The sequence below is a fragment of the Phocoena sinus genome, chromosome 2, assembly GCF_008692025.1.
Source record: "Phocoena sinus isolate mPhoSin1 chromosome 2, mPhoSin1.pri, whole genome shotgun sequence".
Classification (NCBI taxonomy): domain Eukaryota; kingdom Metazoa; phylum Chordata; class Mammalia; order Artiodactyla; family Phocoenidae; genus Phocoena; species Phocoena sinus.
This window is the reverse complement of record NC_045764.1, coordinates 136684289-136700193: the sequence shown is the minus strand read 5'-3', so window position 1 is coordinate 136700193 and position 15905 is coordinate 136684289. Positions and strand designations below refer to the sequence as shown.

At 39.0% G+C, this 15905-nt stretch overlaps 1 protein-coding gene and 1 pseudogene across 1 annotated transcript in view; one reads left to right on the top strand and one right to left on the bottom strand.

Annotated features, from left to right (window-relative positions):
* Window positions 1-10565, bottom strand: part of LRRC9 (leucine rich repeat containing 9) — a 101777-nt gene extending 91212 nt beyond the window's left edge. Inside the window, exons 1-6 of the mRNA XM_032624923.1 lie at window positions 10479-10565; window positions 3448-3528; window positions 2967-3185; window positions 2205-2345; window positions 1610-1673; window positions 1253-1323 (exon numbers count right to left, since the gene is read on the bottom strand). Of these exons, the coding sequence (XP_032480814.1) occupies window positions 1253-1323; window positions 1610-1673; window positions 2205-2345; window positions 2967-3185; window positions 3448-3495 (543 nt within the window). The 5' untranslated portion in view covers window positions 3496-3528; window positions 10479-10565. The remainder of the gene's footprint in view (window positions 1-1252; window positions 1324-1609; window positions 1674-2204; window positions 2346-2966; window positions 3186-3447; window positions 3529-10478) is intronic.
* Window positions 10566-12300: 1735 nt separating this feature from the next.
* LOC116748636 lies at window positions 12301-15579 on the top strand (annotated as a pseudogene).
* Window positions 15580-15905: the final 326 nt, after the last annotated feature.

The following is a 15905-nucleotide window of genomic DNA, read 5'->3' as shown; positions in this document are numbered from 1 at the left end:
AGGGTTGTGGGTAAGTGCCAATAGGAAAAATAAAACAGGGGAAAAGTAATGGAATGCTTCCACTTGAGGAGGGTAGTAGGGGTCATTGCTATTTTACTTAATTAGGCAGGAAAGGTGTCACCAAGAACATAACATTTGAATAACATCCAGAAAGAAATGAGATGAGTCATGAAGATATACGGAGGAAGAATACTCCAGCAAGTGCAAAGGCCCTAAGGTGAATGTGTCCTAGATATATGTAAGGAACAGTGAGGAGACCAGAGTGGCTAGAATGATGAAAACAAAGGGGAGAGTGGTAGAAGCTGTGGTCAGAGAGACAGTGGGGAGACTAGATTATATATTGTCTGGTGGGCCATTGTAAGAACTGACTTTTACTTTGAAAGAGATGAGAAGCCAAGGGAGGGTTTTGAGCAGAAATGATTTGATCTGACATATTTTTAAAGGAGTGGGCTTCTATGTGGAGAACAGACTGAGTGTAGTGAAAGGGTAAACACAGGGAGAACTGTTAGGAGGCTTTTTTTTTTCCAATAATGCAGGAAAGAGATGATGGTGTCTTCAACCAGATTGATAGTGATGCAGGTGGTAAAAAATGGTCAGACTTTGGATATATTCTGAAGGTAGAGCTAACAGAATTTTCTGATGGACTGGTTATGGGGTATGAATGAATAAGAGGAGTCAAAATGACTCAAGGATTTTGGCTTAAGTTATTAGAAGAATTGAGATGACATTTAGAGAAATGGAGAAGGCTGCAGGAGACAAAGGTTCGGTAGAGGGGAAATCAGTTTGAGTTAGGATAGGAGATGTCTATCATTTGGGGTAATTGTTAGGGAAAGCAGAGATACCAATTTAGGAGTAATAAGTGGATAAAGGTATTTAAAGTTATAAGATGATTAGATTAGAGAATGAATGCAGATAGAAATGAGAAAAGATCTTGGACTAACTTGGGGCAATCCATTTTTTAGATGCTAGGAGAGGATGAAAAACCAGAAAACCAAAGAGGTGTAGCCAGAAAGATGGGAGAAAAACTAAGAGAAAGTGGTATCCTAAGAGCCAAGTAAATAGTTATTTGTTTGGTTTTAATAGTGTCAGATCGTTAGGGCCAATTTAATCAGGTAACTCTCAAATTTCTGGGAGTATTGGGTAGTCCAAAACAAATTACTCTTTAAGTGGGGACTCTTTAGTCCATTTTCTGCAAAAAGATGGTTCATGATCCAGGTTGATGAATAAAATAAATTATTCCACTTAAACATACCTTGAAAGAACATATTTGGTTACCAGAAAGGTTTAATCTTTCTAGTTGTTCATTGGGATCAAGACATCGACCTTTAATTAAAAAAAAACAAGATGAGAAAAAAGTTAAATTTCTCATTTTGCCTCCTGTTCATATCTTGTCATATTTCTGAGTTGTATATGACCATCTTTTCTTGCATATAAATGAGACTAACAGTAACGTTGTATAATTAGTAACCACTGATCAATGGGTAGTATTTTCACATCCTGTAATTATAGATTTAGAAATGCTTTTCAAAGATATTATAAGACTGTACTTTTCATATTGACAAAAAATTATTGTAACATTATCTCATATTCCAAATGAAATTGTACATACCAATGCTGCTTATTAGATTTCCAGCAAGGTTGAGATCACTTAAATTCTTCAAAGTTTGCAAGCCCTAAAATTTTAGACAATATATAATTTAGAAGAAATCATTAAAATCTATGTTTATAAATCATCTGAGCAATCTGGTTAGTTCTCCAGGTGTTCCAAGCACCAGGTGCTGTTTACTTTACAAGCTTAGAAGTAAGTGGGTGCCTCAGTGAAGTCTACTTTGTTCTCTGGAACCTGGAAAGAATTTTTGAAGGAGAAGGGAACAGGGAGGGAAGCAGAGAGGAAAAGAGGAGGAGGAGTAGCAAAAAGAACACATCACACAGAGTGTGTTTAAAATCTTAGGCAAGTTATATTCAAAACTTCTCTAAACCTCCTTTTTTTTTTTTAACCTTCAGAGAAGAAATAACACCTTACCTCCCAGACACGGTGGGAGGAGTAAAGAAAATGATGCATACGAAGTTCTCTATATGTTACAATATGCTACATACACATTAGTTCTTCTTAACTAATTAAACTAGTCATGAATATTTCTTGGACATTGTGGTTAAACTCTACAGGAGTTGACTTTAAATATAAATCACTGAAATTATCTTACCTCAATATTTTTAATTGCATTGTGGTTCAGCCAAAGAACCTCCAATCTGGATAATTTCTCTAAATTTTCTATTTTAGCAATTTTATTAAAATATAAGTACAGTTTTTCTAAATTTCTACATTCTTGAATACCTTCAATTTTCTGTTTAAAAAAAAAAAGAGGAGCCTGAATAGTGTTAACTTGTGTTTTTCTATTAATCCTTCAATAAAGTAGATTTTAAGTACATTTTCCTTAAAAATCACATTTTCAGAATAGATTGCAAAATCAACACCCAGCAAAATGAACTAAAATATAAAAAATCATACAATCCCTCTGCCTAAATACTATTTTCAATTTTCATATTCTTTTTAAATCAACTTGATACCTATTTTTATATGGTTATAATCATAACCCTATACATTTTGCAATATTGCTTTTCAATATAGATGTTATAATTTTCACACAACCAATAGGGTCAAAGTAAACCAATTTCACTAGCAGTACTGGGTATTATTTGATCTGATTTGATTATTAAAAAGTAGAATGTGTCTATGTTTTGGCTCTTTATTTCTATTTTCTCCTTTGTATAAATCTATTTTTATATTTTGTCCATTTATCTGTTTTTGTTCTGTTTTGTTTTACTGGGCAAAGGGTTTAATTGCAATTCATCATGTATGAATCTATCTGTTTTGATCCATGCCTCAAGCACATACTTCAATGAATTATTTTTCCAAAGCCAAAGGACTTAGCATAATCTTCATGTAAGGTTATGTTTAGACTTACCTCTATGCAGCATTCGGCAATCCAAAGTTCTTTAAGCCGTAAACAAGTTTCTAGTCCTGAAATTTCTTTTATATCTTGAGCAACAATTGTGAGACTTGTTAAATTAGGAAATAATGATAATCCGACTATACGAGGATACCCTGAGAAAAACATTTCCAGTTTTGAAGTATCTGATCCTTCTTGTCCAATCATCTCATAAGATAAACCATTGCATAAACACTGTTTTCAAAAAAGAAATTGGATTATTACCTGTTTAAGATAATAAAAACTTATTTTTGCCATTAGGAATTATAAACGGCCAGTTTCACTGATGTCATTTTTCACTCACAGAAGAAAAGTTGTGTCATATATATCATTTTTCTCTACTTCCAAAGATCATGGTGTAGAAGAAATCTCTAGATAAGCTCCAGAAAGGAGTGTAGAAATGTTCCATTTAATATTCTTACAAATGTAGTTGAAAAGAAACCTGACTTTGACTCACCAGTTCTTTAATTATGTCTTCTTGGTTTAGGTTTTCACATTCAATCATCTTCCATTAAAAATAAAGGTTATAATAATATAACTGTTAAGGAAAAGGAAAAGTTGAAATAAGTACTAGAGTCATGCTGTATCATTTAAAGGAAACTTAAAGTTACTTAGGTGGAATTACCCACCTGTGGCTTGACATTTTCCAACAGTACATTACCAAATATGTCTGGACCCCAAGACAGTCCATTCCATCTCTGAAGTTTTCTCTTAGACAGTTATTTTTTATTCTGAATTTAATTCTCTCTCTCTGTAACTCCTCCCCATTCACTGTCATTTTACCTCCTGGGTTCAAATAAAACAAGCATAATTTTTCTTTCACACTATGACCCTTTAATACTTGAAGAACATAGTCATCTCTCATCTATACGTTCACCTTGCCCTCAGTTCATGTCTTTTAGTTCTCTCACTAGAAAGAGCCCCGGTTTTCTCCCTTGAACCAGTTCCAGTTCATTCATCCTATTATACTATGGTGTTCCAAACTGAATACAGTTCTCTAAGTATAGTTAGCAAAGAAAAGAATTTTCAGGGCTTAATGACATACCATAGGCATGGTAATAAATGTTTATTAAAATGAATTAGTCAACTTCCTCATTTTAGATGGTATGAACTACTAAATACCTAAGTAGCTTCAATAAAATTTAACCTAATTTTTCATAATTTTTAATATATTCATTATATTATTCCAGACATATACTATTTAAAAAATATAGGAATCCTGGTTTTAATATGAGGACATGACAAAGCAATATGTAGAAACTGTATTTATTTGTTTATTGTGATTCTACCTTTTATGATAATAACTCCTCCACAGATATGTGTGTACATACATGTGTGTATAGATATAGAATAGAGATATGTATATGTGTTTATGATTATGCATATGTAAGGAGAAAATATGTAAAGATACATACTAAGTTGTTAACATGAGTTACCTTGGATATAGGTGAAAGCTGGTGTGGTTATAATAGGCATGAGAGGTGGGATGGAGATGGATCTAGGTAAAAAGGAAAAAAAACACCCTACACTTTAAAAAAGCATGTTTAGTATTGTATAATATGAATATATAACCATTTACTTATTCATTCTACTGTTAGTAGACATTTGGACTGTCTCCAGTTTGGAGCTGAATAGTGTTTCCCTGGACATTTTTATTATGCAGGACATAGGTACAGTTTTCTTTGGGGTTTATACCTAGCAGTAGAATGAGAAAGAAACTATTGGTGTACATAACATGGATGATTCTCACAAACACAATATTGAACAAAGGAAGACACAAACACAATGAGTACATACTGCATGACTCCATTCATATAAAATCTGGAAACTAATCTATGGTATTAGAAGTCAAGATAGTCATTACCTTTCAGGGCTGATTGACTAGGAGGAGGCAAAAGATAGGTTCTGGAGTGCTGATGAAGATAAATTTTTTGATCTAGGTGCTAAAGGAATGCATTTACTTCGAGAGAATAAAATTAGATACCTAAGATTTGTGTGGTTTCTACATACATATTATGAAATTTTACGTAAATGTTTATTTTTTAAAGTATTTATATGCTCACTTTTAATCATTTATGCAAAATTTTATACATGTGCAGGTGTACATGTAAATTAAAATTTTAAGAAAAAACAGATGGTGACTTGAGGCCATGTATTTACCTACCTTCTCTGCTCAAATCTCGCTGGAATGACTAGGGAACTAGGAAAATAAGAAAGGAATGTGTAGCAGTGCTAGCAAAAGAGCACTGATGGCCAGAGATGTTGAGAAAGGTCTTTTGAATGAAGATAAAGCAGATGGCATCAGACTGAGAGAAAAAGCCCATCAGTACAGACCAGCCCAAAATTCAAGGTACCAGAGGAAGAAATTTTACAAAACTATCCTGAAAAATTCCCCAGGGCTTCCCTGGTGGCACAGTGGTTGAGAATCCACCTGCTGATGCAGGGGACACAGGTTCATGCCCCGGTCTGGGAAGATCCCGCATGCCGCGGAGCAGCTGGGCCCATGAGCCATGGCCACTGAGCCTGCGCGTCTGGAGCCTGTGCTCTGCAACAGGAGAGGCCACAACAGTGAGAGGCCCGCGTACCGCAAAAAAAAGAAAAAAAATTCCCCAAACTCAGAGCAGCAGTGATTGGGAAGAAAGTGGCTGTGGGCCATCCAAAGAGTCCAAATCAAAGGATTTTGAGATCTGTATCAGGGTAATATGCACAGCCTATATTTGTACTCAGGCTTTGTAAACTGGGGACATTGCTCCACTATGCTGAGGAGGGATCCCAGCTAGCACCACAAAGAAAAGTACACCCAGAGGGGCTTCCCTGGTGGCGCAGTGGTTGAGAGTCCACCTGCCGATGCAGGGGACATGGGTTCGTGCCCCGGTCCGGGAAGATCCCACATGCCGCGGAGCAGCTAGGCCCGTGAGCCATGGCCGCTGAGCCTGTGTGTCTGGAGCCTGTGCTCCGCAACGGGAGAGGCCACAACAGTGAGAGGCCCGCGTACCACAAAAAAAAAAACAAAAAAAAACAGTACACCCAGAAAGTTATCCTCATACAATGGAATCTCTGTTCATTCACTCATTCATTCATTTATGCATTGAGGACTAATATCTACCAGTTAGAGAATAATAGATATGGGAGAAAAGAGAAGACTTCTTTGATAATGTGGAATCTGGGCAAAGAACTGTGGAAAATGAGGCAGTATGGGCTATGAGGAATCTTGGGGAAAAGCATCAAAGCATGGGGAAAAGAAAATGCAAAAAAAAATGGGTGAGAGTATACTTGACATGTTTGTAGAATAGCAAGTGAGATGATGTAGCTGGAGCACAGTGAGGGAGATGGAGACCAGCAGGATGTGGGGTCAGAGAGGTTCTGTGGGGTCAGATCATGTGCTATCCTGTAGGCTTTTATGAGGATTTTGGATTTCATTATGAGTAAGATGGAAAGCTGTATGAGGATTTTGAATGAAAGAATAACACAAGATGTCTTAGGCTTCAGAAAGCATCACCCTAGCTATTCTGTTGAAAATGGACTGTAGGGGTTGAAGGGAGAAGCAAGGAGATCAGTCAAGGGGCAGTTATAATAACGTGAGAGAGGATGGCAGCTGGAATAGGGTGGTAGTAGTGAGGATGGTGAGCAGTGATTAGATGATGGATCTATATTAAAAGTAATATTGATCATTCCTTCCCTGCTTCCAATTGGCAACTGTCTCTTTACCCCATTCTTGGATAACCCCCAGATATTACAGCATAGGAGTGGCCAGGCAAGGGAGCACATAGCAAGGAACAACCTGAAGGAATTTAGATAATCCATCAGAGGCCCATACAGAGATGCAGGCCACAGTCTTCCCTCCTTAGGTTTACTTGGATGGCACCCCAAGTAAAGGAGGGCTTTGTAGCACCTCTTCTTATCAGAAGAGAAGCCCCTACATTCTGGTTTAATGTCTGTGAGCACCAAAGGAAAAGTCTGTCTGCCCACCACCACACAAGGGATAAAACCTGCCTTTAACACCCCCAAAGTGAACAAACAGCCATCCAAGTTTTCTAGTCCATGTCCAAGATATCTGTTACAGAAGAAATTAACTGCTCCCTTCGTTATTCACTAAATTATCACGTATACTTGAGCCTAATTTTGGACTTTCTAATCTGCTTTCCCTTAGCTCTATCTATTCCTACAGTATTATCCTGTATTAATTACTGTGATTCATGTTGTAAATTTCTATCTCATTTTCTTTTTTGGAAATTTCCAGTTATTCTTTCATATTTATTTTTCCAAATAAGATTTATGATTATTTTGTATTTAGTTTTTAAAAATTCACTTGGGATTTTGACTGAGATTTGATTGTAAAGATTAATTTAGGGAGAACTTCCATCTTTACAGTATTGAGTCTTCCTCTAGAACAAGATATAACTCTCCATTTATTCAAGAAGACTACCATGCATGTTTGGGGTACCAACCTTTTCTTTCACTTCACCTTATCTTCCCTTCACCAATGCCCTCATTTAGGAAAAACCTTGTTGTAATTCAATAGTTAATTAGCAAAACAAAATTTAACTTAAAACCCCCAAATTCTATAATTTGCATAACTACATCTGAATTATGTGATTGTGCATAATTAATTATGCATAATTTTGAGCCTTCCTGGTATTTACAAGTCTTGTATATTTTCTCCAGTCACAAGTGGTCCCAAGGCTTCCAGTTTCTGATTCCATCAAGAGGTGAGTGTCCTGATGCCCACTCTTCTGTGCCTTGGGAAAGCTCTTTTCAGGGCCTGCCCATCTAAGAAACTACAGATCTCTAGTTTCTCCAGGGAGCCAGGAGCCACCAGGAGCTTCTATAGCTTTCACGCTTCCAATCTCAAACCTTGGGTTGATCTAGTCACCTCTGCTCTCTGCTTTGGAGTGCTGCTGGAAGATTTCACATGGCCAGTTGGTCATGTGAGTTGAAATCACTGCAAATGTATGGTCTCTGACTTGAGTTGAATCCAACAACAGACATTTTATATTTTCTTCTTCAACTTCCTCTCCTAGGGAGTAGGACTAGACATACAGATCTGGGATTCACAACGTCTGGACTATTCTAAACTTTCACCACTCTTCTCAAGTTCTCTCTCTGTCAGCAGATGATCTTGTCCCCATTTTCACAGAGAACAGTGACACCATCAGATATACACTCCTTAAATTCCCACACCTCTTAAAATATACAGTTGACTCTTGAACAATGCAGGTTTGAACTGCACAGACCCATTTATATGCAGATATTTTTCCACAGTAAATACTGCAATACTACATGGTCCATGCCTTGAATCCGAGGATAAGGAGGAACAAAGGATAAGAGGGCTGACTATAAGTTATACATGGATTAACCCCCAGTTAATCAGTTCAAGGGTCAACTGTATTTCTTTCACTTTCTGATTCCTGTCTTAGTAAAAGTATTCTTTCTCTTGCCCAAAATGAATCCCTTTTCCTGTGTACTCATCCCATCCTCTTCAGTCTCTTTCAGAACTTTGGTCTGTCAAATTTTCCTTCTTTTCATTTATTCCCCTCTTTCTTTCTCTAGGGTCTCTTTTCTCTCCATATATGAATGTTAGGTCATTACTATCTTTAAGAAAAAGCTCTCCTATCCTGTATTCAATGAACAGCTGATTTTAGATCCCTTTACAGGAAAACTTTTAGATATAAGTCATTAGTACCATATTATAGCATTAGGAAACATTACAAAAGATATGTAGTCATTAGCAATACTTCAGTACCTGTATTCAGTTCTCAGTTTACTGCAGTCTCAGTGAGGACACCTCAGGCCACTGCAGTTTCTTTTTCCAGGTCAACAATAATCTAATTGCCAAAGACACTAGACATGTTTCAGCTCTCAGTTTGACCCTGTCATCGAATCTGATGATGCTGATGGCTCTTTTTCTTCTTTGGTGTGACTTTTTCTCCTTGGCTTCTCTCTATTTGTTATGTAAAACTTAATTTTCTGATTAATAGTTTACTTCTTGGTGAAGAATTACTAATTTTTATCTTCCTCTTTTCTGTGCAACACCCAACTACACACATGGAAAGCTCCACCTGAATGTGTCTCAAACTCAGTATGTTCAAAACTGAACTCTATATTTTCCAGCCAGCCTGCTTCTCCTAATGCATGTTTTCTCTTGCTAAGTGACACCATTCTTTTAATCATCCAAGTCAGAAGCCTGGAACTTATGCTCAACCACTCTTTTATTCTTTCCCCCACTTTTGCTCACTCATTAAATCTTTCTGCATATACCTCTTAAATGTCTATCACGTTGTTGTTGTTGTTGTTTTCCTCCCCTCTATCCAATTGCCTCTGCTTTGATTCAGGCTCTCATCACTTCAATTTAACCAATGCTTTCCCTATAGTCCCACTTCCTACCAATCGATCCTCTACTCTACTGTGACAGCAACCTCCTGAAAGGGAAATCCACTCACGCTGCTCCTCTTGGAAGGTATTCATGGTCTCCAAACTCTAACTCCTGTCTACCTCTCAAGCTCATCAACCACAGACTCCCAGGAACAACCCAGGCTCTGGCCACAACTATAGTTCTCTGAATGGCATGGGGTATTTCTGTTCTTCGGCACATGCTGGTTCCCCTCCCTAACTGTCCCTTGACTTTACGGCATACTCCATATACCCTTAAAGATTTAAATCAAGGGTCTTCTCTGTGAAGACTTTAATTCTCTCTGATAGTATTATAATCATCCTTTTTCTCGTGACTCCAATTAAAGCCAGCATATGCCCTATATACAACACCCGTTCCACTGTATTGTGATGCTTCCAGGTCTTTCCTCCTTGACAGGTTACATGTTCACTGAAGGCAGGGACAAAGAACCTACCACAGTGCCTGACACATGCTTGGTGTTTGATAAAATTTTGTTGAATGGTTTGAATTAATTGTCATGCCACAGGGTCCTATATGGTGTAACTTAAATACTTTTTGTACATGACCAATCAGAGTAGAACAATAATTAGAGTACAAAGGGCAATGTTTCTGTCTGCCATGAGAGCTGGGGAGGGTGTCATTGTGAGAAAATCAAATTTCTTTTCTACAAATTAGAAGCCCTGTATGGTCAAGTAGTTTCCTCCCTTGGGTACAAATGGATCAGAATCCATCCATTATTACTGATGGGCCAAAAAAACGCCCTTCCAGCTCTAGGTGAGCAGTGTCAAGTGTGTCCAAGGAGCACTTCGTTCCCTCAGTAAAGGCTGCACAGACGACTGTGGGCCACCCTCCCTCTCCTCCTCCTCCTCCTCTTCAGTTTTGCTCTGGCAACCGTGATGGCCTCAGATAAAGTCATGTCACTGTCTCTCATTATCATCATCGCCACTGCACCGTTACAGGGGTCTTTTGACCTCAGCGTTGCTTCTCTCTTGTCTTCCTCCCAGCGTAGCCAGAGAGAGAGGAGAGGGGAGCAGAGACTCCTGGGGCCTGCCTACAGGTGAGGTACTCCCAAAGGCCACCAGGGGATAGTCACTCACCTTATCCCAGAGAGAGGATGGATTCCGGGGCAATCCGAGACAGAACAGAGTCCACTCCCACTTCTTAATCCCTGTCTTGCAGCAGCAGGCACGACACCCTCTCTACCGTGGGACCTGGTGTGTACACACTACCCCGCTGCGGTTGCCTAGGGAACCCGCCCACCGCCTCCCGCGACCTCGGGGGGCGGGGAGGGGGGAAAGGGGCGGGGGAAGCGGTGGCCGACTTGTTTCTGGATCACGCGGTGGCAAGCTCCAACCAATCAGCAGAGGTCGGGATCCACCCGGAAGACCCTGCTAGTGCTCCTGGGAAAGGGTGGGGAGCTTCCCGAGCTGCGGGTCATTTGATCCCTGCAGGTAGCGTTTCACCCACCTTCGCCGGATCAGAGGCCCGGACGGGAAGCGACGACTTATGGCGGGGACCTAGTCGTTGCCTCTTCCAGTCCCGGCTCTTTCCTACTGAAAATCTTTGACCTCCATTGGAAGCCCGGAGCCTCGCTGGACTTGAACCCCAAAGACACGACGCTGTGATGTCAAGGTGGCCAGACGGCCGGAACAGGCCCTGATTCCCCCCGCGCACCCTTGGTCCTGCGGCCCGCCACCACCGCCCTGCAGGAGTGTAGCTGACTGCAGCCCGAAGCCGCTGAGCGCAGAGCGAGCCGAATGGAAGGACAGCGCAGGCCTACGTAACGCCCTGGTGCGCTTCAGAGAAGACATAGGACCTCCAAGGGTCTTTTTGTCGTTCGTCGACAGGCTTTTGAGGGCCGTTTAAGTATTCCAAAGTGTACAGGAGGCCAAAAAATTTTACAAGATAAAATTTAAAGAGGGAAAGGAAAGAACTTTTAAAAGAGTGGGCAGAGGGGCTGAGAAATGAAGGAACTTAGGCAAATCAAAGTAACTGCAGGTCTCGTTTCATTTTCTAGATCTGCGCTGTCTCACATGGCAACCACTAGCCACAGTCACATGAAATGTGGCTAGTCCGAATTGAGTTGTGCTGTGAAACACACATGGTATTTTGAAGACCTAGCATGAAAAAAATATGTATTGATTACATGTTGAAATGATAATGTGTTTTGATATATTGGTTTAAATAAAAATGCCTTGTTAAAATTAGTTTCTTTTTACTTTTTAAAAGCGGCGATTAGGAAATTTTAAATTACATATGTGATTTCTATTATATTTCTGTTGGAGAGTACTACTATGTTTTTTGAGGTTAAGTTGATTTGTGTAGAATATTTATGACGTTCAGTTCATGCAAAATAGTGTCTGTAGTGCTCTTTTCCGTCACCAGATGGCTGCCTTATTCAATAGACTATAGTTTAAAACTGCTTTCTCATGAAAAATATGAGTGCAGATTTTTAGATATATTTTCATTTCAAATATTTTATCTGTAATATTGACTGTTTATAAACATACATAAACATAGAAAAAGAAAAAATAATTTTACCTGTACATTTTTTTATTTCACAGAAATTTCAGTTTCTGTCATTAATTAGTTAAAAATTAATTAAAATATTTATGGTTTAAGGGTTAAAAAAAAAGGCCCAGAAAAATCTGATTCAGGGCTTCCCTGGTGGCGCAGTGGTTGAGAGTCTGCCTGCTGATGCAGGGGACACAGGTTCGTGCCCCAGTCTGGGAAGATCCCACATGCCGCGGAGCGGCTGGGCCCGTGAGCCATGGCCGCTGAGCCTGCGCGTCCGGAGCCTGTGCTCCGCAACGGGAGAGGCCACAACAGTGAGAGGCCCGCATACCGAAAAAAAAAAAAAAAATCTGATTCATATTTGTACTTTTAGTATTAACTTCTCTGAAAATCTAGTTGAACAAGATGACCTGTCTGGGTAAATTTTCGTCTTAGAGTGTAAAATCTAGATAACAATAGTTTAGAAATTTAAACATTTAAATTAAATTAAGAAATTGAATCAGAAATCAATTAGGTGAATTATCTACATCAAGCTTCTCATTTTGGGAGGTGCAACTCTTGCATAAAAGTATAGAGACTATCTACTTTGATATTGTTAGAAATTTTTATTGTGACTTTCCTAACCAGTAAAGGACTAGGAGAAAGCTAACACAGTTTTCGTTATATTATATAAATGAGTAATTTTAAGAATGTTATTTCTAGGTAAAGCTCAAGGATTTGGTCAGCAACTGAGTCAGAGTTCCTGTATAGCTATAGACTGATAACCATTGGTGAGTTGCCAAACTAAAGCCCTTGTCCTAGTAATTCTTAAAGCAAGAATTGCCTGTTAGCGTGTTGTAGATCGTATTTGGAGTAAAAGGTGATTACAGTTAAAACCAGAGAAAGCATACAGAATCACTGACCATTCTTGTTAATCTCCTTTTCTTATTTTTTTTTTTTTTTTTTTTTTTTTTTTTTTTTTTTTTTTGCGGTGCGCGGGCCTCTCACTGCTGTGGCCTCTCCCGTTGCAGAGCACAGGCTCCAGACGCGCAGGCTCAGCGGCCATGGCTCACGGGCCCAGCCGCTCCGCGGCATGTGGGATCTTCCCAGACCGGGGCACGAACCCGTGTCCCCTGCATTGGCAGGCGGACTCTCAACCACTGCGCCACCAGGGAAGCCCCTCCTTTACTTATTTTAAAGCTTCTTTATGATATGGTTTTATGTGTCTGTACCAGAAACAACAGAAGTAGAAGCCACTAAAAGTCAAGCAAAGTAAAACATTCTAAGTGAAATAAGACTTCATTTCATTCATCAGTCTGTTCATACTCCTAGACAAAGGCCAAAACATATAAATTTAAATCTACTTTATTTATGGATAAAGGTATCTTGAACCTGAAAACAATTGGGAAGCTATCTTACCACTGATTATGGCACACTTACCGTGTCACCACCTGAATTAAAGAGGAATTACTTAAACAAAATAGAGGTGACTATAGACCTAAATAAGAAAATCTTTCTTTATTAAAATCTTTTGAATAGATGGTTAAATTGATTTCCCCCAAAGCCCTATTCTTATTGGTAGACAACAGTGGAGACATCTAATTACAATTTGGCTTTGTAATGTCTTCAAGTTTAATTCCAGAGAACCCAAAGTCTGGAGATTTCAAATGCTAATTTAATTTTTATATTCTTGTTGACATTTGATCCTTATGCAAATGAGTGCTTTCCAGTTAATGATTTTATTAGATTATCTGTGAAAATTTGCTGTCACATGTTTAAATTTGATATATCATGAAAACATGAAGGCAGGGTTTACTTTGGCAGCGGAAGAGATAATTTTGTGGTGCATATAAAGTCATCAGCAGGGGCCCTCTTATTACTCATGTCTGGCAATGAATATATATTATTCAATTAAAAGGTAGGAATTATCCTGAAATAAAACTTTAATTAGACCAACAGAATGCTATTTCTAATGAGTCTATCTAAAAATGTTAAATAATCTTTGTCCATGATTTGTTGACATATAATTAATGCACAAGCTTTTCTTAAAAGGCAGCCAGAACGGAATTGTAAAAAGATACTCCACTTCAGACAACATAACCTCCTTATTTTACCTTCCTAATTCTATTTGTATTTAGCTTTATGGTAGCAAATTGAAGGATAGTGAATTTAAGAAGGGATGGTAGTCTTAATTCGCTAGAGAGCTGACCAGTTCTTTGTGTGGGAGAATTCTTTCCTCTACCTCCTTTCTTTTGTGTCTTTTATTTATTTATTATACCTGAGGCTCAGAAAGTTGATTGTATTCCTCAGATCACAGCACATTATCGACATTTGTCTATATAAGGCCCTTGTTTTATTTTATATCCAGTCCCACCCCCATCCCAATAATAGGCATACATTTGATGTTTCTTATAAACCTTGAGTTGTGCATCTATCTTTGAAAAACAGGCCGTACTGTTTTGTGTGTCTGTATTTTTTATTTATAAAAAGTTATTGTGGATTTTTGCCAGAGCCTGCAACCGAGTGGGAGTGGAGTGGAGCGGCTGTTGTTGCCAACTCTTTCCTCCTCCCCACGGTCCAGTCAGCTGGTTGATTAGGCCATCGGCCCTCAAGCCGAGACCTGTCTCTTATTTAGTTCTGGGGAGTGCCTGGCCGACATGAGTGATGTAAAGAGAACAACTTCGAGGGCAGAGAACCTCGCTCTCCGTCAAAATCTCCAACGGGAACTCCTGCTCATGTAAAATCAGAGAGCAGGTCAGGATCTCATAGTCCATCAAGAGTTTCCAAACACTTTGAATCCCATTCTCGATCAAGATTAAAATCCAGGTCGAGGTCAAGGAGGCATTCTCATAGACGTTACATTTGATCCAGATCCCATTCTCACTCTCATAGGAGACAATCTCGAAGTAGGTCCTATACACCAGAATACCGGCGTCGCAGGAGCCAAAGTCATTCTCCAGTGTCTAACCAGAGAAGCCATACAGGCAGCAGGGCAAATCCAGATCCCAACACTTGTCTAGGAGTGTTTGGCCTCAGTTTGTACACGACAGAGAGAGATCTTCACAAAGTATTTTCTTGATATGGACCATTGAGTGGTGTCAATGTGGTTTATGACCAGTGAACTGGACGATCACAAGGATTTGCTTTTGTTTATTTTGAGAGAATAGATGACTCAAAGGAGGCTATGGAAAGGGAAAATGGAATGGAGCTGGATGGTAGAAGAATTCGTGTAGATTATTCTATCACCAAGAGAGTGCACACACCTACACCAGGCATATACATAGGCAGACCAACTCACAGTGGTGGTGGAGGTGGAGGTGGAGGTGGAGATGGAGGAGGTGGCAGACGTCGAGATTCTTACTATGATAGAGGATATGATCGTGGGTACGACAGATATGAAGATGATGATTACCGGTACAGAAGAAGATCACCTTCTCCTTACTATAGTCGATACAGATCACGATCAAGATCTTGTTCCTACAGCCCAAAACGCTATTGATAAACAGAGTGGCTGCTGTTGAGGACATCTTTTTCTTTTTCTTTTTTTCCCTTTCTCTTTTTTTGTTTAATTCTGGATTTCTCCAAGCTTCTAATCCTTCCTACTCCTTAAAAAGAACCCTTAAAAACATCTTTGGTTTATTTAGCATCTACACTTTGTCGATTGTATTGCTGTTTTCACCCCTTTTATTATATTCTTAAAGATGTAATTGTTGTCATTTTGAGTAGTTAAGCATCTTGAGTAAAACAGGAACCCCTAATGTTATGCTTTTGTAAATGGTTTTTTGTTTGTTTGTTGCTTTTACAGAAAATTAACTCCTGCCTAATCGAATGAAGAAAGAAATGATCTTTTTAAAGCTTCTTTTGTGTTAGATATTGTATTAGACATGGTATTAGAGAGCTGCATTTACCACAAACTCCTTTTTAAACTTTCTTTTGGGGAAGTTAGTAACATAAAGTAGTTCAGTCATGTCAGGTTTGTCTGGGGTGGCATGGAGCAATCAAATAATTGAGTGTAGAAAGTTTGAAGCTAT